This window comes from Wyeomyia smithii, chromosome 2 (assembly GCF_029784165.1).
Source record: "Wyeomyia smithii strain HCP4-BCI-WySm-NY-G18 chromosome 2, ASM2978416v1, whole genome shotgun sequence".
NCBI lineage: Eukaryota > Metazoa > Arthropoda > Insecta > Diptera > Culicidae > Wyeomyia > Wyeomyia smithii.
The window spans coordinates 161,567,658-161,594,097 of NC_073695.1; the positions used below are offsets into that span (position 1 = coordinate 161,567,658).

A 26,440-nucleotide genomic window follows, 5' to 3' on the forward strand; every position below is an offset into this window, starting at 1 on the left:
CAATTAATAATTCGAATCGAACCCATTGAGAGCACACTTCCATGTTAAATATAATCAGCTGGAAAAGCGGTGAACAACTCGTGGACGTAATTTGATCCATAATTTTTTGGTCGAATTTTTAAATCTATTTCACAGTTTTTTATATTAATAACCATTAGAACTATCATTGAATGCTAAAAGTAGCTCATAAATAAATTAATAAAATGTGCGCTCTTTCGTATGTATGGCTATGGATTGATAAGAAATGTTAGCTTTGTAAGGGGGAATGGAAGGATCGTAAAGTCATACTTACGCATTGTTGAATTGATCTTTCAAAGGTGAACCCTGTTGTACTGCGATTGCATATGGTTTCCTTGAAAATTCTTCTCCAACCATTTGTAGGTCACAGTTTGTCAGGACTTTATACCTGATATCAGTAGCATCACCCAAAAAAGCAAACCCAGACGCTGAGGTCGAATTTCTTATTCGTTCAACTGCTTCCTCTAAACTGTTTGGCAGTCCCGCTTCTTGCATTGCTTGCCACATTTTTGTATACTTGTCACTCACCGGGTAGTCCCAAACTGCTAGTTTTGAACGTTCAACTGGAGTTAATGAGTCATTTAAAGACATTTCCTTCCATATTCTGTAGAGTACAAGTAAAAGAATGAATGTGAATTATACGATCGGCTAACAGTTGATGTGGGCTAATGCAGAGCATATACTACGATCCGACTGACACTAATAGCCTTTCCAAACCCGAGATTTAACCATACGTAGGCCGACTGGACAGACCACCTTTATATCTCAAAGACAGGGGTTCCCATTCTTGTTGGCTCTGCAGCCCATTTTGCGAAGCTCGAAGAGCTCAGCGACCTCTTAAGCGAATTTCTGGTATTAATAACTTCTATATATAACATAGATTTAATTTTGTTTTTTTTTTTCATATATAAAAAACATAACATAGTGCAAATTGCTCAGTGTGATGATCGTGTGTGTGATTTCTGATACATGTTTGGTAATACTAATAAGAGGCTATGTTTGCGACAATGTCAGTATGCCAGTATGCACGATTTCTTGTCATAATGCACTGAGGAAGAGCTGGTATCGTTGTTGGAGCACGCAAATTTTTAACGTGAAAGGGCCTCCCCAGCTGGTCTCGAGGTACGATGCTGGCCTAACAAGCCAGTTGTCGTAGGTTCGAGTCTTGACTCGGGATAGACTGTTAATGTCAGTAGGATCGTAGCGCTAGCCCCGCAATTGTCCTGTACACTTAACGGTTGGCTGCGAAGTCTGTGTATAGTAAACAGAATTCCGATACGGAATGTAGCTCCAAGGCTTTGCTTTTTTTGGCCCTTTAAGTAACAAATCTGTTACTCAAAAAGCAATAAAGTTCTTCTCCAGTCAAGTAACAACACATACTGTTTCACCCTCATGCAAAATTTTCTCTGTCGAAAAATGCTCCCTTTCCATCTCCAGTCAAGAAACAACATACATATTAGGCGTGGCCTGCGCTGCAAGGGCGACTCGCCTTCCCGCAGGTTAATGTACAGCTCTACTTGGGGCTGTACTTTAACCCACGGCAAGGCGAACCGTCATCGCAACCCAAGCCGCGCCAGTATTTCCTCGGTCTTAATAGTTCCTTCTATCTCCAATTCATCCGGTGTGCGTGTATTAGTTTATTGTACGATACGGAATTGGGAAATAATATGACAAGAGCTGCTAAGCAGCATTTTTACCGTCATACAGTATGCGAACGTTGATGATTCAAAGACTTCAAATGCGTCTTGAAATTACATCACGATCTGTAAACTGCGTCAGAGAAAAACACAAACATTTGCCTTTTCGCAAGCTATCTAAAACACACACTCATCGCTTTATAGAAACTTATTTGGACCTGTTTGAAGATACAAAACTTGTGCTCATCCAGAACAACATTCACAACTCCGGCAACTCTGGTCACACGGTATTACATATTTCCATTGCAAGTAAACACTGGGGAACGAAACAGTGGTGTTTCTAATTGGACATTTGAGGTTGACGGGTGAGATTCTGATTATGTTTGAATAAAGGGGACAGAAATGAACCTGATCGTCGCATCAATACAATGCAGCGAGTGAAGTTTTGCTAACACATGCATTGCGGTTCTTGGCTGTATACAAGGGTGTGGCCGTGGGCAGAGCTGTATGCCACTGACAGACCACTGACAGTACCCGACAGTCTCGGATCAGCAGCGGGAGATCGCCTAGGGGTGGTGAGGGTCGAACACTGGACAGTAAACTACTCGCAAAGGCCACAAGTACCCGGAGGCATCTCCGACGGAGCGAGTAGTGCCGCTCCCATCATCCAAAATGCACTAACCCGGACCACTTAGGCGACTACTCCATTAAGAACAAGGATAGCGGCTGGAAGGGGACCCACTTTACAAAAAATGGATAAAAAAAGTGAGAAAGTGACGAGTGTGGAGGGACTACCAAATCCCTTCCCGCGAGGTGGCATCCAGCAGTCTCCGCAGAAAAAGGCGGAGACGGATACAGCGAAACCCGGTGATGAAAGGTTAACACGCAAGTTTTCACACCGGATAAAACGGTCGATGGTACCTTGCTAGTCAAGGCCATCGAAAAGAGCAGGGACAAGCGGCCTAGGGTGGCAGCGCTTTCCGAACAGCTCGATGCTATCATCGAGTTTGCGGCGAATAGGAACAATATATCCAGGGATCTGAAGCAGGGCCTCCTCCTGCTTCAGGCTATCATAGACGAAGCTCAAAAGGAGCACGCCGAACTTGTGGCTCGGGTTGAAGCCTCCGAAAAGGAGGCGAGGACTAGGAGGGCAACGGAATCTAAGCAGGTTCAGACTTATGCCCTCATGCCCTCATTCGCCGCGATCTGCTCTACGGGGCAGGTCGGTAAGTGTACGAGGCAGTCCCCGGGGGAAGCAGCCCCCGATAACGGAAAAAGCGGTTGGTGGAGCTAGCCTCGCGATCTAGCACACCAACAGGCTCAAAGGCCGGAACATCGACCGGAGTGGCGACTGCGGGAAATCCATGGGTTACCGTAGTAGAAAAAGAAGGGTAAAAGCGTCAGGACGGAGCGGCGACAAAACGTTTGCCAAATGTCAAAAAGGCGAGGAACAAGAAGGGCGCCCTCATACTCAAGACTGACGGGTCTAAGTACTCAGAAGTCTTGAGGAAAATGTGGAGTGAAACTCAGCTCAATGATTTAGGGGCGGATGTGCGGACCATCCGTCGATCTCGCACTGGCAAGATGATTCTCGAGCTCCGTAAGGATGTGAAGAACAAGTGCGCTTTCTACAAGGCGGTAGCTTGGCAAAGAGGTGCAGGTTCGGGCACTCACTTCGGAGGTGACTCTCCAGCTTAAAAACCTGATGAAATCACCGAGGGGTGCGACGTTGCACAAGCCCTCAAGGAGAAGTGCGGGGTGGAGGTGGCCACTGCGTCAATGCGCCTCCGAAAAGTTCCAGCAGGGACGCAGGTGGCCACTTTCAGACTAGCATCGGCAGATGCGAACCTGGCACTAAAGGAAAGCAAACTAAAGGTCGGCTGGTCAGTATGCCCTCTGGGTATACTCCAACAACCGGACGTTTGCTTCCGGTGCTTCAAGGGAGGGCATAAGTCCTGGACCTGCAAGAGGCCTGACAGGAGCCAGCTATGCAGACGTTGCGCTGGTGCAGGCCATAAAGCGAAGGACTGCGGGGAGTCTCCCAAGTGCGTGTTCCGTGTGTTCCGGGAAACGGGACGCCAAACACTTTATGGGAGGCTCCAGGTGCTCAGCTGGTAAGCCGGCTGCGAAACCACGGGCATAAGGGTAACGCAACTGAACCTGAACCACTGCTATGCGGCTCAGCAGCTACTATATCAAGCAGTCACTGAGTCGCTGTCGGACATCGCCATCGTATCGGACCCCTTCCGCATTCCTCCCGGAAACGGTAGCTGGGTTGCGGATGAGTCCTGTATAGCGGCCGTATGGACGACGAGCAGGTTCCCGCTTCAGGAGGTTGTTTCCACCTCAAACGAAGGGTACGTGGTTGCCAAGGTGAACGGAGTGTTCTACAGCAATGTCTATGCTCCGCCACGTTGGTCTACCGAAAGATTCACACAGATAGTCGACCAGCTATCCATGGAGCTAACGGGCCTAACGCCGTTGGTGGTGGTGGGTGATTTCAACGCTTGGGCTGTTGAGAGGGGAAGTCGCTCTACGAACCAGAGGGGTCAGATCCTGTTGGAGGCTTTGGCAGAGCGCAACCTAGATTTGGCCATCGTTGGGACCAAATGTACATTTAGCAGAAATGATGCGGAGTCGATCATCGATGTGACGTTTTCCAGCCCAGGGCTGATCGCGAACTGAAGGGTAGACGATGGCTTCACCAATAGCGATCACGAGTCGGTTAGCTATAGTGTAGAAAAAAACACGAGGCGGCAAGGTACGGGCAGATCCAACACTCACACCGTCCGCGGCTGGATGACATCGCATTTAGATGCCGAGGTATTCGAAGAAGCAATGAGAAGAGAGAGCAATTGAGGTAGTTGGCTCCGCCCGACTGCTGACCAACTAGTTGCCGTACTATCGCGGGCGTGCGACGCCACCATGCCTAGGACCCGCCAACCTAGGAATGAGAAGCCACCAGCTTATTGGTGGACTGATGCGATAGCGGACCACCGCAGTGCGTGCATCCGTGCAAGACGGAGGATGCAGCGTGCGTGAACGTACGAACAGGGGATTGAGCGCCGCGCAGCATTCGGTTCTGCAAGATCGACGCTAAAGAGTGCGATTAAGGCAAACAAGAGGGCCCTCTTGCTTCGATAGGCTATGCGCGAGTGTCAATACGAACTCGTGGGGTAACGCCTATAGGATCGTAATTGCCAAGACCAATGGCGCGCTGGACCCTGCAGAGCGATTACCAGCGATGCTGGAACATATCGGGGGACTCTTTCCATGCCACGAGCCTAGTGCTCGGCCTCCGAGTCTCACGTCCGACGTTCCAATATCTCACACAGACCAGGGATGGTCGGCCAACCTGCGAACATCCAATCCGTGAGCGACGACAGCCGTGTCGAGATTGGGGGAGAGGATAGGGTTACGAATGAGGAACTCATCGTGATCGCCAACTCCCTAAAGGTGAGCAAGGCACCGGGACCGGATGGAATCCCTAACCTGGCAATCAGGCTGGCGATTAAAACGGCCCCCGGGCTGTTTCGGGCAGTCATGCAGAGGTGCCTGTATGTTTGCCTCTTCCCGGACAGGTGGAAGCGGCAGAGTTTGGTCTTACTGCCGAAAGCCGGGAAACCGCCAGGGGACCCATCGGCATACAGGCCTATCTGCCTGCTGGACACTGCGGGCAAGGTGCTTGAGAGGAATATCCTCAACAAACTGGTGAGGTACACGGAGGGTGTAAACGGTCTGGCAAGTAACCAGTTCGGTTTCCGGAAGGGCATGTCCACGCTGGATGCTATACTCTCCATCACCAAAACGGCGGAGGTAGCACTCCAGTGCAAGAGAAGAGGCATACGCTATTGCGCAATCGTCACGCTCGACGTAAAGAATGCGTTCAATAGCGCCAGTTGGGACTCCATAGCGCTTGCGCTCAGGAGCATCCACCCAAGTAACACACGAAACATGTTAAAAAAGAATTCACAATGACAGTAGTCATATAAGAATACTATAAGCGCAATTGAAAACTTGTGTTGTTATATTCTTATTCTCGAGATGTTCTTTTATAGCATAATTGTATTATATAGATTATTGAATATAAACTGCCGCTGCTCGTCTGTAACTTGTGTTTATGATGTTATCAAAACTGCACAGAAAACAACTTAAAATACATCATTTGCGAGATGTTGTATTTAATCAGTGATTCAACCACATTTCGAAAGCAAGCTCGGTTTTTCCTGGTTTTGGAGATGTTTTTCAATAGCATGGGTTAAGCGAACAATAACTATTACATGAATGGCACTTGTTTTCAAGTTGTTTTCCAGATGTTTACACTATTAGAAAAACTGTGTAAGAAATGCCCAGACGGAGCAGCCGCGCTTGTTCAATATTACACGCCTAATAATAATACTACGTACCTACAAAGTGCTTGTCTTATGATTGATCTTAGTATTCCGCAGCCAACGCAAAATTACTTGATCAAATTGTTATTGAAACATTTGAACGATTTCAATAAAAGTATTCGAGGTGGGTGAAAATGTGCAATGAAAAGATAAACAAAACGTTTGCAGTGCAACCAATATCACTTCGTTTTTTGTTACCGTATATCTAACAATGTTTGCTAGTTTTGTTATATTTTAGGTCTAGATAACGTTGAAACTATGCGAAAACAATTTAAATATTCAAACATCAGAAACAATCTATTTTAAAAGGTTGTACATTGCTTTTTTCAATCAATTTATAATTAATTGAAAGTGTCACTGGCGAGACGATTGTCGATCTAGTTGCACTGCGCGTAACTATACATTTGCGCATGTGCTGGGTAAATGTTGTCATAGCAACACATTTGCGCATGTGCTTTGTTATGGCTAATTCTGACCCACGAATGCGCGAATTTCTTTACTGCACTGGATCAGTGCAGATCTACCCAAGAAAAAAAACGACATTGCGATTTACTAAGCATGTAAGAAAGAGACGCCAGATAGTTGTTTACGAACTAAGCCCATGCGGTTGTGGGGTAAATTGACTCTTCGCAATGAAATAAATCAGCGAACATTGTGTAATGCATAATTTGTTTTCCACTTATTGACAAATATAAATGAACGGCGCATGATTTTTTCAGAAGTAAAACACAATGTTTCACCATGAAATTTGACGCGCACGTAGAACTTTGTATTACAAGCATCGAAAGGTTGATCTAATATTATTTCTTATTTCTCGGTAATTATTCGAAACGCCATAATCACTATTTTTTTTGTTCCTAATATAAATCAGCGCCATTCTGCAATCTTTTTATTTTGAAGTTTTATGCTTGTGTCAACGATGTTTTGATGAGTTAGCAATTACAACTTGAAAATAACCTGTTTTGAACGTTTTCTTACCGTATTGGCACTCGAGATGTATTTTGCAGCTTCAGTCTAACAAGTTGGCTTGCTTTCATGAAGTTATATAATACTTCATATAGCACCAGTACTTGTTATAGTAGCCTCCAATTTTTGAGTTTTTCTGGTGATAGAGATGTCATGGAAAAGGTAATACCAACTGAAATCTATTACTGAAGGTTGTATTAGAGGAGTTATCCCAACTATTCTATAACAACGTGTGTTACTTGGGGCATGCACCGGTGTCGCTGTACAAGATTCTGGAAAACTACTTCCAGAACCGAGTACTTGTTTACAACACGGAGGAGGGTCAAAAGTGCATCCCAATTACCGCAGGAGTTCCGTAAGGTTCTATACTGCGACCGGTGTTGTGGAATGTCATGTATGACGGGGTGTTGAAGCTCAAGTTCCCTGTAGGAGTTGTGAACGTCGGCTTTGCAGACGACATAACGTTCGAGCAGCGATTCTCAATCTTTTTTTGTCCGCGCACCCCTTGGCAATATTTTCCATATCGATTGTACCCCCTATCTTGGAATGTTCTCGCAGAGTGGGAAAAAGTAGAGGTAGTCTAGTTTAGGTTTCAAATTGAACTATGGTTTGTTTGATTGATACAGTCATGTTTTAAGAGCAAGATCGAACAGAGCAAGATCGCGCCAAATGAAAAATGGTCGAATATCGACCATTTTTGATTTGAATGAAACTTTGCACACGTATTTGGCTTGGCAAACTGAGCATTTTTCACACACAGATTTTTATATTCTAAAAAGTCGTATGCCTTTTGGCATAGGTTTTATTCGAGGCATTGTAGCCCAGAAACCGTTGGTTGTATAGAAAAACTCCCAAGTAACAATATCAGTTTTACGATGTACTTGAAGAAGTTTCGATTGCTTGTCCTTTAAAACAGGGCATAAATCTTATTATTTCACAAACTGCTACGAATCAGCCGTAAAATCCTCATACGATCGAGGAGGCCCATGCTAGAGAAGGTGCTCGAGAATAGTTCCTAAAGTTCACTTAAAACTCTATATTTTTGTCGATATGTACTCATGAAAGCATTAAGGAGTTACTCACAACCATGGAAAACCTATAACAAATTTCGAAAGTTTTAGAAATTAGGGTCGCGATTCTTCCTTTTAGCTTATTTCGCTTGGAACAAAATTTATTTATTATTTACATAGAGCAATTTATGAAAGAAACCCCATCGATCTACTCCTTCTCCAAAATGAATGTCATCGTAGTCGTTAAATAAAAAAGGTAGGTGAATCTTCACGTATTTTCAAGTTCATATATGAGAATTTTTAATTGCCACGTTCAGTTTATACGTGTTATGTGGCAAAAAAGTTTGTTATTTTCAACGCGTCATGATATTACTGCCAAATAAATAATTTATTTAGAAAATAAGAAAAATATCTTAGTTTTCCTTAACTTCAGGTTTGCTGGACTGTGGAAAATTTTACTAAACTTTGTGTTCATTATGGTCAACATTCACTACTAAACTGCCATAATTATTAGTAGCATTGAGAATCACCGTCTTTTATTACCGTTTAATTACAAATGGCGATTATTTTGACGTAGTCAATCACAGTCTTTTCGCAATATTTGTCGATGGTTTTATATTAATCTCTCATAAGACGGCTTCTAACTATAACTTCTTGTGCAAGACTAATATTTTTTTTTTAGTATCTCGATAAGTTGGCATTTACTCATTGTACTCGCGGAGAAAAATACTTGCGCTTAAATAAAACTTGTTTGAACTTTTCAAAACAAACAAATTTTATCTGGGATAACTCCCTCTCCCGTTTGACAGCTGTTTGTTTACAGTCAAGCATCGAGCTGATTATCAGCTCGAACGGATGGAGATATGACTTGATACTGATACAACTGGTGGTGACACCGGAAGAATTACTCATAGGAATGAATGCTGCATCCAAGCCCATGGTTGATTGCTTAAACTTCTTGTTCCTTTTACATGTCTTTAATTTCTCAAATCGGTTATAGGCTAGGGCCTTAAAACATGAATGAGCAAAATTAAGAAATACAACATAATGCATGGAGCAGGGGCATGAATATCATTCTTTGATGCTTATTCTCAACAAAAGTATACACACTTAAATGATTTGATTTAATATGATGTAGATTGACTTGACTTGACTTGACTTAAGGAGATAGTTGCTTGAATGAGCTGAAAAATGTTTGTTTATTTTTGATTCTTTTCTTTCACAAATGTTTTCTTTTTCATGAGACAAAATGGGTTTAAGAAAAAAAATTTTGGGCACATTTTCAAGATAGATTCATTTCAAAGAAAAAACAGACTAAAGACGGAGAATGGCGTAGACGCATGAACCATGAGCTGCACGCGCTGCTAGGAGAGATCCCCATTGCACATCTGATCAAAGTTAACAGATTGCGATGGGCCGGACACGTCGCAAGGATGCCGGACGACAACCCGGGTCAAACGACCCTTTTCAGTAACCCCTCCGGCACCAGAAACAGAGGAGCACAGCGTACACGATGGCTTGATCAGATTGAAAGTGACCTACGAGTGATAAGACGCCTGGGAGCATGGCGCCATACAGCCCAGAACCGAGTTGAATAAGAACGACTTCTTGATACAGCACGAGCCACCCCGGCTCTAGCCTGCTAGGTAAGGTAAGGTAACCATAAAACGATCGTAAAATTCTCATGAAGTTTTATGGAAGTTTCTCATAGGTATTTTAAAAGGGATATTAAGTGGGTTTAAAAACCGCTCCTCAGGTTGATTAGACATGTTAATGAAAAAGTTTTATGGAGGACTTCTCAAGTGTTCGGTAATTACTCTTGGAAATTACTGATAAATAAAATCCACACGTTCTTAAAAAACCTTGTGATAAAACTCGATATATTCAGTAATGTTTTGATAAAACTACCATAAAATTCAAACAAAACTAAATCGCATTAGGATTGTTACTTGGGCTGTCTGAGAATGAGTTGTAGGGAATTGAAAATGAATCATAACAAAATTCACTGCACCAAAAAATTTTTTTGCCCAAGAGAAAAAATAATAAAAATAAACATTAAACTTCAATTTAAAAAAAAAGAGTTGAATCTTTTTAATTTTTTTTTAAGAAATTTTACGTTAATACCCAACTTTCAAAAAAGTCCAGGATGGAGAAATGAAAAATATTTTTTTATGGTAGATCAATTTAAAAAAAAAAATCCAAATTTTAACATGTTTCCAAAATATTTGTATTTAAATGATTTTAAAAGATGCAGAGAGTCATTTTGAATCAAAAAGCTCTTGGTAGTTAACATCCTAAAGGCATCGGTTTTCGAGTTATTTTGAATTTAAGCTCGAAAAATTATTAATATTTAGAAAGATACAGGTTTTTCTTAATTTGTCCGTGGTTGTCCAGCAAAAACCATGCGTTCATTGGAATGCTTAATCAAAAATATAGAATTCATTCTTTGATAACAAAACGTTTGGATAAATAACTCAAGCGCTTTACCTTAGCCTACCTACACGTGCCAAATGTTTTATAAAACCTAAATTAATCCACCTAGCGGTCGGACTCAGCCTTTCTCATTCAAACTTATTATTTGTAAAAATAGATTTACATGAATGCTTAAATTTAATAAAGGTATATTCACTCTTTGGGTTCTAAAATATTGATGGTGTAATTAAAGTATGAAATATGAAATTTGACGTAATGTTAGTGCTTAAGAAATAGCGAAATAAAAGAAATGACTCTTAATTTCGAGCAATTCAATCACGAGCGATACCGGGAACGTTCAGATAGTACGATACCACATTTAAATCATGTTCAGGCCATATTGATCAAAGCAGGTATAGTGTTGAATAGTCTTCGAATTTCTTTTCTTACCAAAACTTTTGAACAGCATATCAAATTGTTATGAAGTTTGTTATTTGTAAGTTTGAGAGATGACTCGTTTGTAAGACACTAGTTATGTTCAAATAAGTCAAATGAAAAGGTAACGTATAGGGCAGCCAAACTTTGAAACCACGCGTTCAATCATAATTCATCAGTTAACATAACAGGCAAAGTAATAATCCGTTTGCAAAATAGCAACCTAAGCGGCAAATAGACCCTTAATTTGACACCAAGATAGAAAGAATCGGTCAGACCATCTCTGAGAAAAGTGGGTGCGAAAAAAAGGTGCACATACACACGTTCACACCCACACATCAACTTATGCATGCATATATGCAGAAAATGCTCGATTCGTCCAACTGAGTCGAGTAGTATATGACATTCGGCCATTTGGATCACTTTTCTACCTTTTAATTAGCCAGTGATCGTTAGGAGAAAGTCAATATGTTTACTTTCATTATGTGATTTCACATTTTTATGAACAACGGACAAAGTTACAATCCGATTGTAATGAAATTCAATAGCAACCTATGGGGCAACTAGACCTTTCATTTGACACTAATTCTGTGAAAATTGGTTCAGCCATCTCTGAGAAAAATGAGTGAGTTTAAACAACCTCAGGATAACTTTTCTTTACATAACTTTTGAACCATTTGTTCAATCATAACGAAATTTAAAAGTTAAGGGTTCTGGAGACAGCCCGATCATTTCAAACTAGTTATGTGTTTTCTGAGATATTGATGTTTCATGATTTTTACATTTTGATACATACACTAAAAATCCGATTACAATGAAATTCAATAGCAACCTATGGCGCAACTAGACCTTTTATTTGCAAATGATATTAAAATGTTAGTGGTTTTCACAATTGCATGATATTAGACATCAATATGGGGCCATCCACATACCACGTGGACAACTTTGGGGAGGGGGGTGTGCAATGTCCACGGTCCTTACAAAAAAAAAGAATTTATATTGGCGTTTGTCCACGGGGGGGGGGGGGGGGTTAAAATCGTCAAAAATCTGTCCACGTGGTATGTGGATGGCTTTATCGTCGGGTCGGGTTTTCAAACGAAACGACCATCTCTACTGGTTTCTAGTGCGGGCAAAGGGCATTAAATTACAAATAGCTATGTGCCGTGTAACGGATCTGACCTGCCTGGTTTAATGCTTCACTTTGTAGCTTGCTTATATTTATATTTAATAGAGGATAAGTACCGTAAACAGGGGTGACTTTGATCACTTTTTTGAATATATCCTAAATATTTTAAATTGTTTGATATTTTTAAAATGAGTACTGGCATGCATTGAGCAAGATCCAGTTACTACTTCAAAAGTTTAGCAACAATTCTGCTGTTTTTGAAGATGCTCTAGAATTTTCACATCAATTCTCATTCCGGGGTGACATTAATCACTTCCCGCATAATTAATAACCATAAACGAATAATAATCCATATGGTTTAACAATAACCCATACAGTCGGCACTATATCCCGAACTAGTTGTTAAGACGTTTTATGGTTATTGATTATGCGGGTTCTTTATTTTGATGCTTTTGGAGTGAAACTTTGCTGCTTTAACGAATTTGAACAATTTAAAACGACTTGAACGAGTTTATATATGAATATGGAACGCAATTTGGGACTATTGACATTTAGTAAAGTCAGAATTATATCGAAAGTTCGGCGGAGGTGAAAAGCATGTCACCCAATGCCGTATTTGCTAACGCTATGGCCATGGACCAAAGTTCTGTAACATGGACCAAAATGCCTCATTTGTGGAGACTCTTCTCACAAAAAGAACACATGTCCTGTGAAAAAGAGTAAAAATTTTCGCTGTGCGAATTGTAACGGCAACCATATGTCAAACATTTACGAACTAGTTGACCCGTAGTGGCTAGCCACTTTTGAAATGCAAGTTGGACTGTTACTTGGACTCACTACAAATACTGGCATTTATTCTAAAATGATGATGCTTCTTCAAAAAATCTATTTTAGAATCAAGATTCAACTATGACAATTCGACAATTCGATGCAGATGATCAACGGTAATTTGAAACTCAAATGTTAACCTTAACTGTGAGAAACATCCTTCTTTCAGTGTATCATGAAAATGTTTGGCTTGGTCGTTTGTTTGAAGACGAATGAATATCTTTATTTAACCATTTTCGAAAAAAAAATTCTAATGATTTATTCATTTTCGTTTGAGCTGTATAATTTAAATAAGAGTTCAATTTGTCAATTGTATTATGTTACATTTCAAGTAAAACTTACAAAACAAACAAAAACAAATATGATTGAGAAAAATATAACAATTTGCAAAATAGTTGCCTACGATATTGAACTATTCCAGAAATCATTCACTCGTGCAAAAGTTTGCCTCCGTACTTTATAATAGTCATGGCAAAGCCTAGAATAACTGGCTAAATGCATCCTATCATCGTGTTCTTCTACTAGTATCTTTTCCTTTGCAGACTCGGGAACGCATATCTTCCACGAGAAGCGGTAATCAAGCATATCATTTTGGACTGTAGTAAATTTTTTTAAAATTCCCGTTCGACCTTAAAATCTTTATACCTCTCTGGATTTCTTTGAATTTTTCTTATCATGTCAGTGTACCATTCCCCAGGATCGGGAGTCTCGGTAATTTCTTCCACAGATCTAGATAAAGCATCTGGGACGTAATTTTCCGAACCTTTTCTATGTAAGATCTCCATATCACGTCGTCGTAAGTCCATGCTCCATCGGCATAATCGTGAAGAGGTTTTCCAACTGCTCTTCATAATGCAGACAGCCCGATCATTTCAAACTAGTTATGTGTTTTCTGAGATATTGATGTTTCATGATTTTTACATTTTGATACATACACTAAAAATCCGATTACAATGAAATTCAATAGCAACCTATGGCGCAACTAGACCTTTTATTTGCAAATGATATTAAAATGTTAGTGGTTTTCACAATTGCATGATATTAGACATCAATATGGGGCCATCCACATACCACGTGGACAACTTTGGGGAGGGGGGTGTGCAATGTCCACGGTCCTTACAAAAAAAAAGAATTTATATTGGCATTTGTCCACGGGGGGGGGGGGGGGTTAAAATCGTCAAAAATCTGTCCACGTGGTATGTGGATGGCTTTATCTTATTATTCGGCTTATTTGAATAGTCGGGTTTCGGGTTTTCAAACGAAACGACCATCTCTACTGGTTTCTAGTGCGGGCAAAGGGCATTAAATTACAAATAGCTATGTGCCGTGTAACGGATCTGACCTGCCTGGTTTAATGCTTCACTTTGTAGCTTGCTTATATTTATATTTAATAGAGAATAAGTACCGTAAACAGGGGTGACTTTGATCACTTTTTTGAATATATCCTAAATGTACTGGCATGCATTGAGCAAGATCCAGTTACTACTTCAAAAGTTTAGCAACAATTCTGCTGTTTTTGAAGATGCTCTAGAATTTTCACATCAATTCTCATTCCGGGGTGACATTAATCACTTCCCGCATAATTAATAACCATAAACGAATAATAATCCATATGGTTTAACAATAACCCATACAGTCGGCACTATATCCCGAACTAGTTGTTAAGACGTTTTATGGTTATTGATTATGCGGGTTCTTTATTTTGATGCTTTTGGAGTGAAACTTTGCTGCTTTAACGAATTTGAACAATTTAAAACGACTTGAACGAGTTTATATATGAATATGGAACGCAATTTGGGACTATTGACATTAAAATCTTTATACCTCTCTGGATTTCTTTGAATTTTTCTTATCATGTCAGTGTACCATTCCCCAGGATCGGGAGTCTCGGTAATTTCTTCCACAGATCTAGATAAAGCATCTGGGACGTAATTTTCCGAACCTTTTCTATGTAAGATCTCCATATCATGTCGTCGTAAGTCCATGCTCCATCGGCATAATCGTGAAGAGGTTTTCCAACTGCTCTTCATAATGCAGTTATAAAATACTTGTTCAACATTTATTTGACCAGAACGTTTAGAAGCATATTGACTTTAAACACAGCACACGTCATACTACAGATTAGCTCACATGCATTCACCGATGACTACCAAGCAATGGATCGTAAGTTCGAATCTCATCAGAGGAACCCACCCAAAAAAGATGCTTTTGAAAGGGTGGTATGTGTGTGTGTTATCTTTCAATATCAATAAAAAAATTACCCATAGTATTTCCTCAAGGTAAAAAAACTAATAAAGCTAATTATAATAATTATAATAAAATATCAAACTTTATTTTTGCATTTCATTTGTACTAAAAGAGTTGAATTAATGTCGATTAAACGTTTTTTCCACACTGTTATTCAGCGTGTCAGCTGCATAGGTATTCAGCATTGGAGCATTGGTTTAACAGATGAATAATAAATATTTTATTAGACAGGTCGTACACATACAGAACAGTAGCCTAATAAATGTTTACCGGTGCATCTGTTCAACGCTGGTTTAACAAGTGTTGAATACAATATTCTACTGTTGTTGTTGAAAACCCTCTTCGCGTTTAACTAGAGCGTTACAACAGTCGAGCATTGGCTTAACAGATGAATAATAAATATTTTATTAGACAGGTCGTACACATACAGAACAGTAGCCTAATAAATGTTTACCGGTGCATCTGTTCAACGCTGGTTTAACAAGTGTTGATTACAATAACAACAATACTGTTGTTGTTGAAAACCCTCTTCGCCGCTCCTTAACAACTGTGTGTCGGATAATTTCTACAAATTTAACTGAACAACCATTGAACAGAAGTTTTTTATTTTCCATTTCGGTTATTGTTCAACACTAGCCTAATAAAAGTGATCGAATAAATGTTTAGGCAACAAAAATTGTTACTTGGGATACTATCTAGTGATATTTTTACATAGCGGCAAATGAATTATCGCTTTAACCATACAGTTTGAACGTCGGATTATAGTTGAAGAATTACGTTGGAGCTCTTGTTTTAAATAACCCATCATGTACTTCACTTTTTCATAGTCGGGTACTGTCTTATGCCATCACTTAACAACCTAATTTTGATGAAGCTGTATTGGATATGTTACTATAGATTGACGTTCATAATCAACTGATAGTGGTTTGGTTAATTTCAAATCTCTGGGACATGCTGGATATTCATGACACTACGTTCCTTTTACATCCCGAAATCATCTTGCTCTGTCTTCAGCGAAGCATTATATTTTTGGCGGTTTTTGTCGATGCAACTGGATCAGAACATTTAGCCATGTGCGAATAATAACACGTGTGCCTAAGAAAGTTAAAACTCAGTTCACTCTGATTTCCTCACGCTTCAATGGGTCTGTATCAGGCGAGAGGAGGTGTGTAGAGGACTAAACGCAATCAATGGTAACTTGTAGTTGCTACACATAAAAAAATAACAAACTTTGGTATACCTCAGGCTCATAGTTTGCCAGGAAAGAAGAGGTAACTTGCGTTTGGCGTGTGTGTGACCACTGACAGCTTACGAAACTATATATATTCCGATGCTCAGTCCGTTTAGCAATTGTTAAGGCAACGCAGGGTAAATAAAATTCAATTTTCTAATAAAAACCAACTTCAAAACAAAATTCTCCAAGTGTACCAGTTGTACCGCCCAATTTTTAGATTTGTCAAAAGCCTTCTTGCAAATACCCTTACACCCCAGGTCCCGGAAATATACGGCCTTCTCCGTGTTAGGCCGAGGACTATTCCAGTTCACCCGCATGCCATTTGGCCTCGTGAACAGCCCGGCCACTCTTTCACGGCTCATGGATCGCGTCTTGGGCGGAGGGGAACTTGAACCGAACGTTTTCGTATATCTGGATGACATAATAGTCGTATCCAACACATTTGAGGAACATTTAATGTTGCTGAGAAAGGTTGCAGAACGTTTAAGTGCCGCCAACTTATCGATCAATTTAAATAAATCACATTTTTGTGTAACGGAAGTCTCGTATCTTGGATATATTTTGGAACGTGGAGGTTTGAGGCCCAATCCAGATCGGGTATCGGCCATAATAAACTATGAGCGATCAAAATCCCTGAAAGCCCTAAGACGATTTTTAGGGATGTGTAACTATTATAGGCGGTTTATAGCCGACTATAGCGATGTTACTAAATCGTTAACGGACCTTCTTAGAAATAAACCAAAAGTCAGTGATTTGGAACGATAAAGCGGAAGCTTCGTTTCAAAAGATAAAGGAGCTGCTTATTTGCGCTCCGGTTTTAACCAACCCAGATTTTACGCTGCCGTTTTCCGTTCATTGTGACGCGAGTGACACAGCAATAGCTGGCGTACTTACGCAAACGCATGAGGGCAGGGAAAAACCAATTGCATATTTTTCACAGAAATTATCCACGACGCAACAGAGATATTGTGCCACCGAGAAAGAAGGTTTGGCAGTAATACAGGCGATTGAAAAATTTAGATGCTATATCGAAGGTTCAAAATTCACCGTGTATACGGATGCGGCGTTGACTTACATTATGAAGAGTAGTTGGAAAACCTCTTCACGATTATGTCGATGGAGCATGGACTTACAACGACATGATATGGAGATCTTACATAGAAAAGGTTCGGAAAATTACGTCCCAGATGCTTTATCTAGATCTGTGGAAGAAATTACCGAGACTCCCGATCCTGGGGAATGGTACATTGACATGATAAGAAAAATTCAAAGAAATCCAGAGAGGTATAAAGACTTTAAGGTCGAACGGGGATTTTTAAAAAATTAACTACAGTCCAAAATGATATGCTTGATTACCGCTTCTCGTGGAAGATATGCGTTCCCAAGTCTGCAAAGGAAAAGATACTAGTAGAAGAACACGATGATAGGATGCATTCAGGCGCGGAAAAAACTTTAGCTTTGATAAAACAAAAATATTTTTGGCCAAAAATGGCTGAAGACGTACAAAAATACATCCGTAAATGCTCACTTTGTAAAACGCATTTCCGCGCCACTCGTAACCAAAATTCTCGAAGAAACCTGGTTGCGCAGGTATTCGGTCCCGGAATATATTATAACCGATAATGCCACCACTTTTCTGTCCACTGATTTCAAAGCACTATTGACAAAATACGGAATTCAACATTGGGCCAACGCGAGGCATCACAGCCAGGCCAATCCGGTCGAACGATTGAACCGTACCATAAACGCGTGTATCAGGTCGTACGTGAAACAAAATCAGAAAATCTGGGACACCCGGGTGTCCGAGATTAAATTTTGTCTCAATAATACCCCCCATTCCGCGACGGGTTACTCTCCTTACAGGATACTTTTTGGACACGAAATAATTGGAAATGCAGAAGAACATCGGATAGATAGGGACAAGGAAGGTTTGTCTGAAGAAGAAAGGGTAATTAGAAAAGGAAAAGTGGACGAGAAAATTTACTCGATGGTTAGTAGAAACTTGCAGAAAGCTCATAACAGAAATATAAAAAATTACAATCTACGTTCAAAGAACTCGGCTCCTGTGTACACAGTTGGCCAGAGAGTGTTTAAAAGAAATTTCCGGCAGTCTTCCGCAGCGGATTCCTACAATGCGAAGCTGGACGCCTTGTATGTTCCGTGTGTGGTGCTTGCCCGAGTTGGGACCAGCTCGTATGAGTTGTCCGACGAATCCGGTAAATCATTGGGGGTATTTTCGGTAGCTGATTTGAAGTCCGATGCCTAAAATTGAACACAAATTCTCTCTTCAAAACAGATATTTTGAATAATTCATGTCTGTGAAGGTTTTAATGTCGCAACAGGGAAAATCCAGGGATCCGATATTAAAATGATCACTCCGGTAGTAGCGCCATATTTACCTACCCGCAACTTTTATTTTCCAACACAAGTACTACAATCTCGAATCGCTCTCCATCAGCCGATCAACCTAAAACAAAAGAAAAATTAACTACACATGAAAATAAGACCGAATGAAATCGGTTATCTGGCTACTGTTAATGTAGCAGATTCGTGATAACAAATTGATTTTCTTACCTTATGTATAGACCAAATTCTAAATTTATCGTTTGAATCAAATTTAATGCACTACTGAACTGCTCAGGGCTCCTTATAATTTCGTGTGCTTGGCTTGACGCCACCGAGAACTGACAGTTCTCAACAGTGGTGTTAGTAAACGGTATTTTTTTTATTTGTTTATATGACGACTGAAACGGTTAGTTTGATGGGTTTATCGGCTTAATCAGTCCGTGTATACTAGCAAAAACGATTTGTTTTTTTTTCCTTATTCCGACAGTTTCGGTGACTTTATTTCACCTTTTTCAAGGAGTCTGAAAATATACATTGTGTGTAGTTTTCCTCTTTCGTTACTGGTTTATGTTTTATGTCTGTGTTAGCTTACTTACAGAAAGGATAATCGTTCTATTGTTAAGTGTGTTGGTGTCCAACATCGGTTGTCTGGTGTGTATTACAAATGGCGTCCCACTTTGGCTATATGTAAAAGGTATTGTTCGCTTAAAACAGATTTTGTAACTTTCCTCTATAAACTGTACTTACTGCATGTGTACCTATTTTTGTGTGCTACTAGCACTAGCACTTACTTTTTTCAAGCACTTTTATGGCAATTTCACTTTAATCGGGTAATAAATATTCTAAGCTGTTGGTTTTGCGTCTTCCTCTGTAGTCTACTTATTCTTGACGGCTTGCTAAGGGTGTGTTTGAGAGATTGTACAGCTTTGAGTTGTGGTGGTAGTGGATTGGCTGTCATGGTTGTCTGTTTTGTTTTGGTTGATGTTCTTTATCGAGTGTATAATACCAGCGTATATGGTGTTCAGTCCCTCGGTGTCTGTGCGTTTGTTTATGCTATTTTCTGTGTTGGCAATATGGCAAATTTCTAAAAACGGGAGTGCTTGTGGTTTGTTGTGTCTGTCTATAATTTGTGTTTGTTGAAAATCAAACCGGTGATTCTGTGTGATACTGTGATGCATTAGTGCTGTTTTTTCCTTAAGTGAACTGATTTGGGTATCTGTTTCGTTGTAACCTTGTTGCAGTAGTTTGTCCCAGGTGTTATAGTGCGTCCGGTGTCCACTAATTCTAGTTTTAAGCATGTTTGTTGTCATTCCCACGTAGCAGGCGCTGCAGTCTTTGCACGGTATGTTGTAGATGACGTTGCTCTGGTGTTCATGTGGAATGGGGTCTTTAACATTTGTTAACAACTGTTTAACTGTTTTTATGTTGCGGTGTGCAAGTCGTATGTGTTTGTAATCGTTTTTTAGGTGCTTGTCGATTCGGTTCGACAGGTATGGTATGTATGGTATCGAACGGTAAGTATATTCCAGGTTTTCACTAGGTGTTTCCTACGGTGCCGTGATGTTTTCCTGCATTCGGCTTCTTAATCTGTTTATTAGTGCTTTCGGGTAGTTGTTTAGTCTCAATTGTTTGTGAATGATGCGAGCCTTATCATCGTTCTGTAGATTAGTGGATAGCTTGTCAACTCGTCTGATGAAATTTTTAGCCATGTTAATTTTGTGATGGAGCGGGTGGAACGAAAAGTAGTCTAAAAATCTGCCACTGGCGATTGGTTTCATATGCCATTCTGTTTTAATGCTTTGATTTTCTTGTCTTATCAATGTCATGTCTAGAAACGGTAGTCGTCTATTGTTTTTTATTTCGTAGGTGAATTGAATATGTTCGTTGTAACTGTTGAAAGTCTCTAACACATGGTTTAGTTGATTCGCGGGCAGTGCTAGTAGAAGATCATCTACATATTTTTTCAGGAATGGGGGCTTGAATGTTAGTAATGGTATAACTGTGTCCAAAAGTATTACCATTGCTAAATCTGCTAGTGTGGGCGAGATGGGATTCCCCATTGCGGTGCCAAAGATCTGTTGGAAATGTTGTCCGTTGTATTTACAGTAGCTTGATTCTATGCAGAATTCAACTATTTCGATAAACAAATCTAGGTTTATGTTTGTATAAACTTTGATTTTCTCCCATTGTTTTATTATGTTGTGTGTAACTAATGTTTTGGGAATCGATGTGAATAGCGATGTAACGTCGAGGGAAATTAGGATGTAATCAGGTGGCAATGTAACTGTGTTAACAAAATCGCAAAATGTAAATGAATCCTTTATGTTGTATCGGCTCTCGATGGAGTTTTGTATGATTTTTCCTATATATTTCGAAAGGTTGTAAGCGGGAGCAGTCATGTTTGGCACTACTGGCCTTAGTGGTAGATTGGGTTTGTGCGCTTTAGGCTGTCCGTATATTCTGGGGCATATGGCATTATATGTAGTTAGTCTTGTTGCGGTCTGTTTGTCGATGAGATTTAGGTTGAGCAATCGTTTAACAAATTCATTGTTTGTTCTTTGGTATCGTGATGTTGGATCGCGTGGTATTGGAAGATATGTTTTGTCGTCGGTGAGCATATTAAGCATCTTCTGTTTGTATTCATCTGTTGGCATTATGACTGTTTTATTACCTTTGCCCGATTGGATGGCGAGTACATCTGGGTTATCGCGAAAGAAATGTTTTATAATTTTCGTAGCTTTTTCACAGAATTTCGTCAGTTCATCTTTTTGGGTTATATTTTTGTTGTAATGGATGTAGTTTTGGACTGAATTTGCTATTGCGCACCTTGTGCGGTCCTGGATAGAAGTGTCTGGATTAGTTTTTAGTATACTTTCAACGTCAGCTAGGAGATGATAAAACGGTATCTGGGCGATGTTGGTTGGAAGTGCAAATTTTTGGCCTAGGCTGAGTAATATTTCTGTTTCTATTGGTAAGGATTTTTGAGTGCTGTTATGTATAGCATTGCTTTTGCATACAGGTGTTGTGTTCGATGACCGAGTACGATCAAGGATACGGTCAAATTTGTGCTTAGTGTTTTTTGATTTTTCTTGCATTAATTTGTTTTCGAAGGAGGTCTGACTGTTGAGAAAGGATTCGACTACTTCATTCGGTACGTTTGAGTTTTTTATCCTTTCCGTGAGTGTATGTTGTATTTGTTTTAGTATTTTCAATTTGTGAAACGTGTGTTTGATTTCAATATTTAAAACTGATTTCTTGAACCTGTTGATGCATTTTTCCAGATCTTTCGTAAATGGGCTGTTTTCTTCCAGTAACGGGAAAACGAAACGGAAATTCGTTGTAATGTGTGCTGGGAATACGCCTGTTTTTCGACATCGTATGAGGAAAGACTTTCGGCTTAGCATGCTGCCCATATTGTATACTTTATTCGCGTATTCTTTTAGAATGTTTTTCGCGTGTATGCCGTACCTTTGTTCAACGTTCTGATAGAAAGGGACTTTTAAACGGTGGCCATGGTTCTGAATTTGTTTATATGACGACTGAAACGGTTAGTTTGATGGGTTTATCGGCTTAATCAGTCCGTGTATACTAGCAAAAACGATTTGTTTTTTTTTTCCTTGTTCCGACAGTTTTGGTGACTTTATTTCACCTTTTTCAAGGAGTCTGAGGAGTAAGTACAGTTTATATAGGGAAGTTACAAAATCTGTTTTAAGCGAACAATACCTTTTACATATAGCCAAAGTGGGACGCCATTTGTAATACACACCAGACAACCGATGTTGGACACCAACACACTTAACAATAGAACGATTATCCTTTCTGTAAGTAAGCTAACACAGACATAAAACATAAACCAGTAACGAAAGAGGAAAACTACACACAATGTATATTTTCAGACTCCTTGAAAAAGGTGAAATAAAGTCACCGAAACTGTCGGAATAAGGAAAAAAAAACAAATCGTTTTTGCTAGTATACACGGACTGATTAAGCCGATAAACCCATCAAACTAACCGTTTCAGTCGTCCCTTTCTATCAGAACGTTGAACAAAGGTACGGCATACACGCGAAAAACATGCTAAAAGAATAGGCGAATACAGTATACAAAATGGGCAGCATGTTAAGCCGAAAGTCTTTCCTCATACGATGTCGAAAAACAGGCGTATTCCCAGCACACATTACAACGAATTTCCGTTTCGTTTTCCCGTTACTGGAAGAAAACAGCCCATTTACGAAAGATCTGGAAAAATGCATCAACAGGTTCAAGAAATCAGTTTTAAATATTGAAATCAAACACACGTTTCACAAATTGAAAATACTAAAACAAATACAACATACACTCACGGAAAGGATAAAAAACTCAAACGTACCGAATGAAGTAGTCGAATCCTTTCTCAACAGTCAGACCTCCTTCGAAAACAAATTAATGCAAGAAAAATCAAAAAACACTAAGCACAAATTTGACCGTATGCTTGATCGTACTCGGTCATCGAACACAACACCTGTATGCAAAAGCAATGCTATACATAACAGCACTCAAAAATCCTTACCAATAGAAACAGAAATATTACTCAGCCTAGGCCAAAAATTTGCACTTCCAACCAACATCGCCCAGATACCGTTTTATCATCTCCTAGCTGACGTTGAAAGAATACTGAAAACTAATCCAGACACTTCTATCCAGGACCGCACAAGGTGCGCAATAGCAAATTCAGTCCAAAACTACATCCATTACAACAAAAATATAACCCAAAAAGATGAACTGACGAAATTCTGTGAAAAAGCTACGAAAATTATAAAACATTTCTTTCGCGATAACCCAGATGTACTCGCCATCCAATCGGGCAAAGGTAATAAAACAGTCATAATGCCAACAGATGAATACAAACAGAAGATGCTTAATATGCTCACCGACGACAAAACATATCTCCCAATACCACGCGATCCAACATCACGATACCAAAGAACAAACAATGAATTTGTTAAACGATTGCTCAACCTAAATCTTATCGACAAACAGACCGCAACAAGACTAACTACATATAATGCCATATGCCCCAGAATATACGGACAGCCCAAAGCGCACAAACCCAATCTACCACTAAGGCCAGTAGTGCCAAACATGACTGCTCCCGCTTACATCCTTTCGAAATATATAGGAAAAATCATACAAAACTCCATCGAGAGCCGATACAACATAAAGGATTCATTTACATTTTGCGATTTTGTTAACACAGTTACATTGCCACTTGATTACATCCTAATTTCCCTCGACGTTACATCGCTATTCACATCGATTCCCAAAATATTAGTTACACACAACATAACAAAACAATGGGAGAAAATCAAAGTTTATACGAACATAAACCTAGATTTGTTTATCGAAATAGTTGAATTCTGCATAGAATCAAGCTACTGTAAATACAACGGACAACATTTCCAACAGATCTTTGGCACCGCAATGGGGAATCCCATCTCGCCCACACTAGCAGATTTAGTAATGGAAACACTTTTGGACACAGTTATACCATTACTAACATTCAAGCCCCCATTCCTGAAAAAATATGTAGATGATCTTCTACTAGCACTGCCCGCGAATCAACTAAACCATGTATTAGAGACTTTCAACAGTTACAACGAACATATTCAATTCACCTACGAAATGGAAAACAATAGACGACTACCGTTTCTAGACATGACACTGATAAGACAAGAAAATCAAAGCATTAAAACAGAATGGTATATGAAACCAATCGCCAGTGGCAGATTTTTAGACTACTTTTCGTTCCACCCGCTCCATCACAAAATTAACATGGCTAAAAATTTCATCAGACGAGTTGACAAGCTATCCACTAATCTACAGAACGATGATAAGGCTCGCATCATTCACAAACAATTGAGACTAAACAACTACCCGAAAGCACTAATAAACAGATTAATAAGCCGAATGCAGGAAAACATCACGGCACCACAGGAAACACTTAGTGAAAACCTGGAATATACTTACCGTTCGATACCATACATACCATACCTGTCGAACCGAATTGACAAGCACCTAAAAAACGATTACAAACACATACGACTTGCACACCGCAACATAAAAACAGTTAAACAGTTGTTAACAAATGTTAAAGACCCCATTCCACATGAACACCAGAGCAACGTCATCTACAACATACCGTGCAAAGACTGCAGCGCCTGCTACGTGGGAATGACAACAAACATGCTTAAAACTAGAATTAGTGGACACCGGACACACTATAACACCTGGGACAAACTACTGCAACAAGGTTACAACGAAACAGACACCCAAATCAGTTCACTTAAGGAAAAAACAGCACTAATGCATCACAGTATCACACAGAATCACCGGTTTGATTTTCAACAAACAAAAATTATAGACAGACACAACAAACCACAAGCACTCCCGTTTTTAGAAATTTGCCATATTGCCAACACAGAAAATAGCATAAACAAACGCACAGACACTGAGGGACTGAACACCATATACGCTGGTATTATACACTCGATAAAGAACATCAACCAAAACAAAACAGACAACCATGACAGCCAATCCACTACCACCACAACTCAAAGCTGTACAATCTCTCAAACACGCCCTTAGCAAGCCGTCAAGAATTAGTAGACTACAGAGGAAGACGCAAAACCAACAGCTTAGAATATTTATTACCCGATTAAAGTGAAATTGCCATAAAAGTGCTTGAAAAAAGTAAGTGCTAGAAAAAGCTTCAGAAGCTTATACAGTGTAGCACACAAAAATAGGTACACATGCAGTAAGTACAGTTTATAGAGGAAAGTTACAAAATCTGTTTTAAGCGAACAATACCTTTTACATATAGCCAAAGTGGGACGCCATTTGTAATACACACCAGACAACCGATGTTGGACACCAACACACTTAACAATAGAACGATTATCCTTTCTGTAAGTAAGCTAACACAGACATAAAACATAAACCAGTAACGAAAGAGGAAAACTACACACAATGTATATTTTCAGACTCCTTGAAAAAGGTGAAATAAAGTCACCGAAACTGTCGGAATAAGGAAAAAAAAAACAAATCGTTTTTGCTAGTATACACGGACTGATTAAGGTATTTTTTTAGCTTTTTCACGTGAGTGAAAATGAGCATCAAAGAATACCACGATAGAATAAAAGAGGGAAAAATGAAAGTACTTGATTGAACGCAAGTATTGTCCATTACAAGGAGCAGTAGTTAAGACTCCAGTTTAAAAAAAGGGACCTTAATGGTAATACTATCGCCGCTTGTAAAACCTTATTGTGTAAGACAAATTGTTTCCTATGTCTAATTGTTAATCCTATTTAAAGTTATTATAGTGTAGTAAAAACAAAACAAAAAACGAAAAGAAGAAAAGAGCGGAAAACAGTGTTTTAAAAGGTTAAAGAAAAACTTATATGTTGATAGTTGATAGAACGCTTGTGTACTAGCGGTGGGAAAAATGGTTCACTATAGTGAGCGGATCAGAGCGGTTCAGCTCACTAAGATGAACTAGTTCTTTTTAACAGCTCACTCGCTCTTTTCATTCCTACATAATTTTTGGTTTTTATCAGTGTAGCTAATTATCAGACACCGCAAGCGAGAGCCAGGTGAAAGCTTTACACCCGATTTGCCAAGCGCAAGGTCGCGCGCAAAATAACAATAGAACTCCCAGAAACAAGCTGCCACCAAACTTCTGACCTGATATGCATGACTTGCATTTCTCATCACCCAGCCACCAGCCAGCCGCAAGAGCATGCAAAAAAAACAACTT

The 26,440-nt window shown here is 39.7% G+C and overlaps 1 protein-coding gene and 1 long non-coding RNA gene across 2 annotated transcripts in view; both read right to left on the minus strand.

Annotated features, from left to right (window-relative positions):
• Window positions 1-288: 288 nt before the first annotated feature.
• LOC129721970 (ionotropic receptor 25a) overlaps window positions 289-26,440 on the minus strand; it is a 100,618-nt gene continuing 74,466 nt past the window's right edge. Inside the window, exon 9 of the mRNA XM_055675112.1 lies at window positions 289-622. Coding sequence (XP_055531087.1) covers window positions 289-622 — 334 coding nt within the window. The remainder of the gene's footprint in view (window positions 623-26,440) is intronic.
• Window positions 18,473-19,085, minus strand: LOC129721974 (uncharacterized). Its single transcript, XR_008727531.1, has 3 exons — window positions 18,879-19,085; window positions 18,708-18,771; window positions 18,473-18,566 (listed from the first exon to the last, which is right to left on the minus strand). It is a non-coding gene; the product is annotated as an uncharacterized LOC129721974 (long non-coding RNA).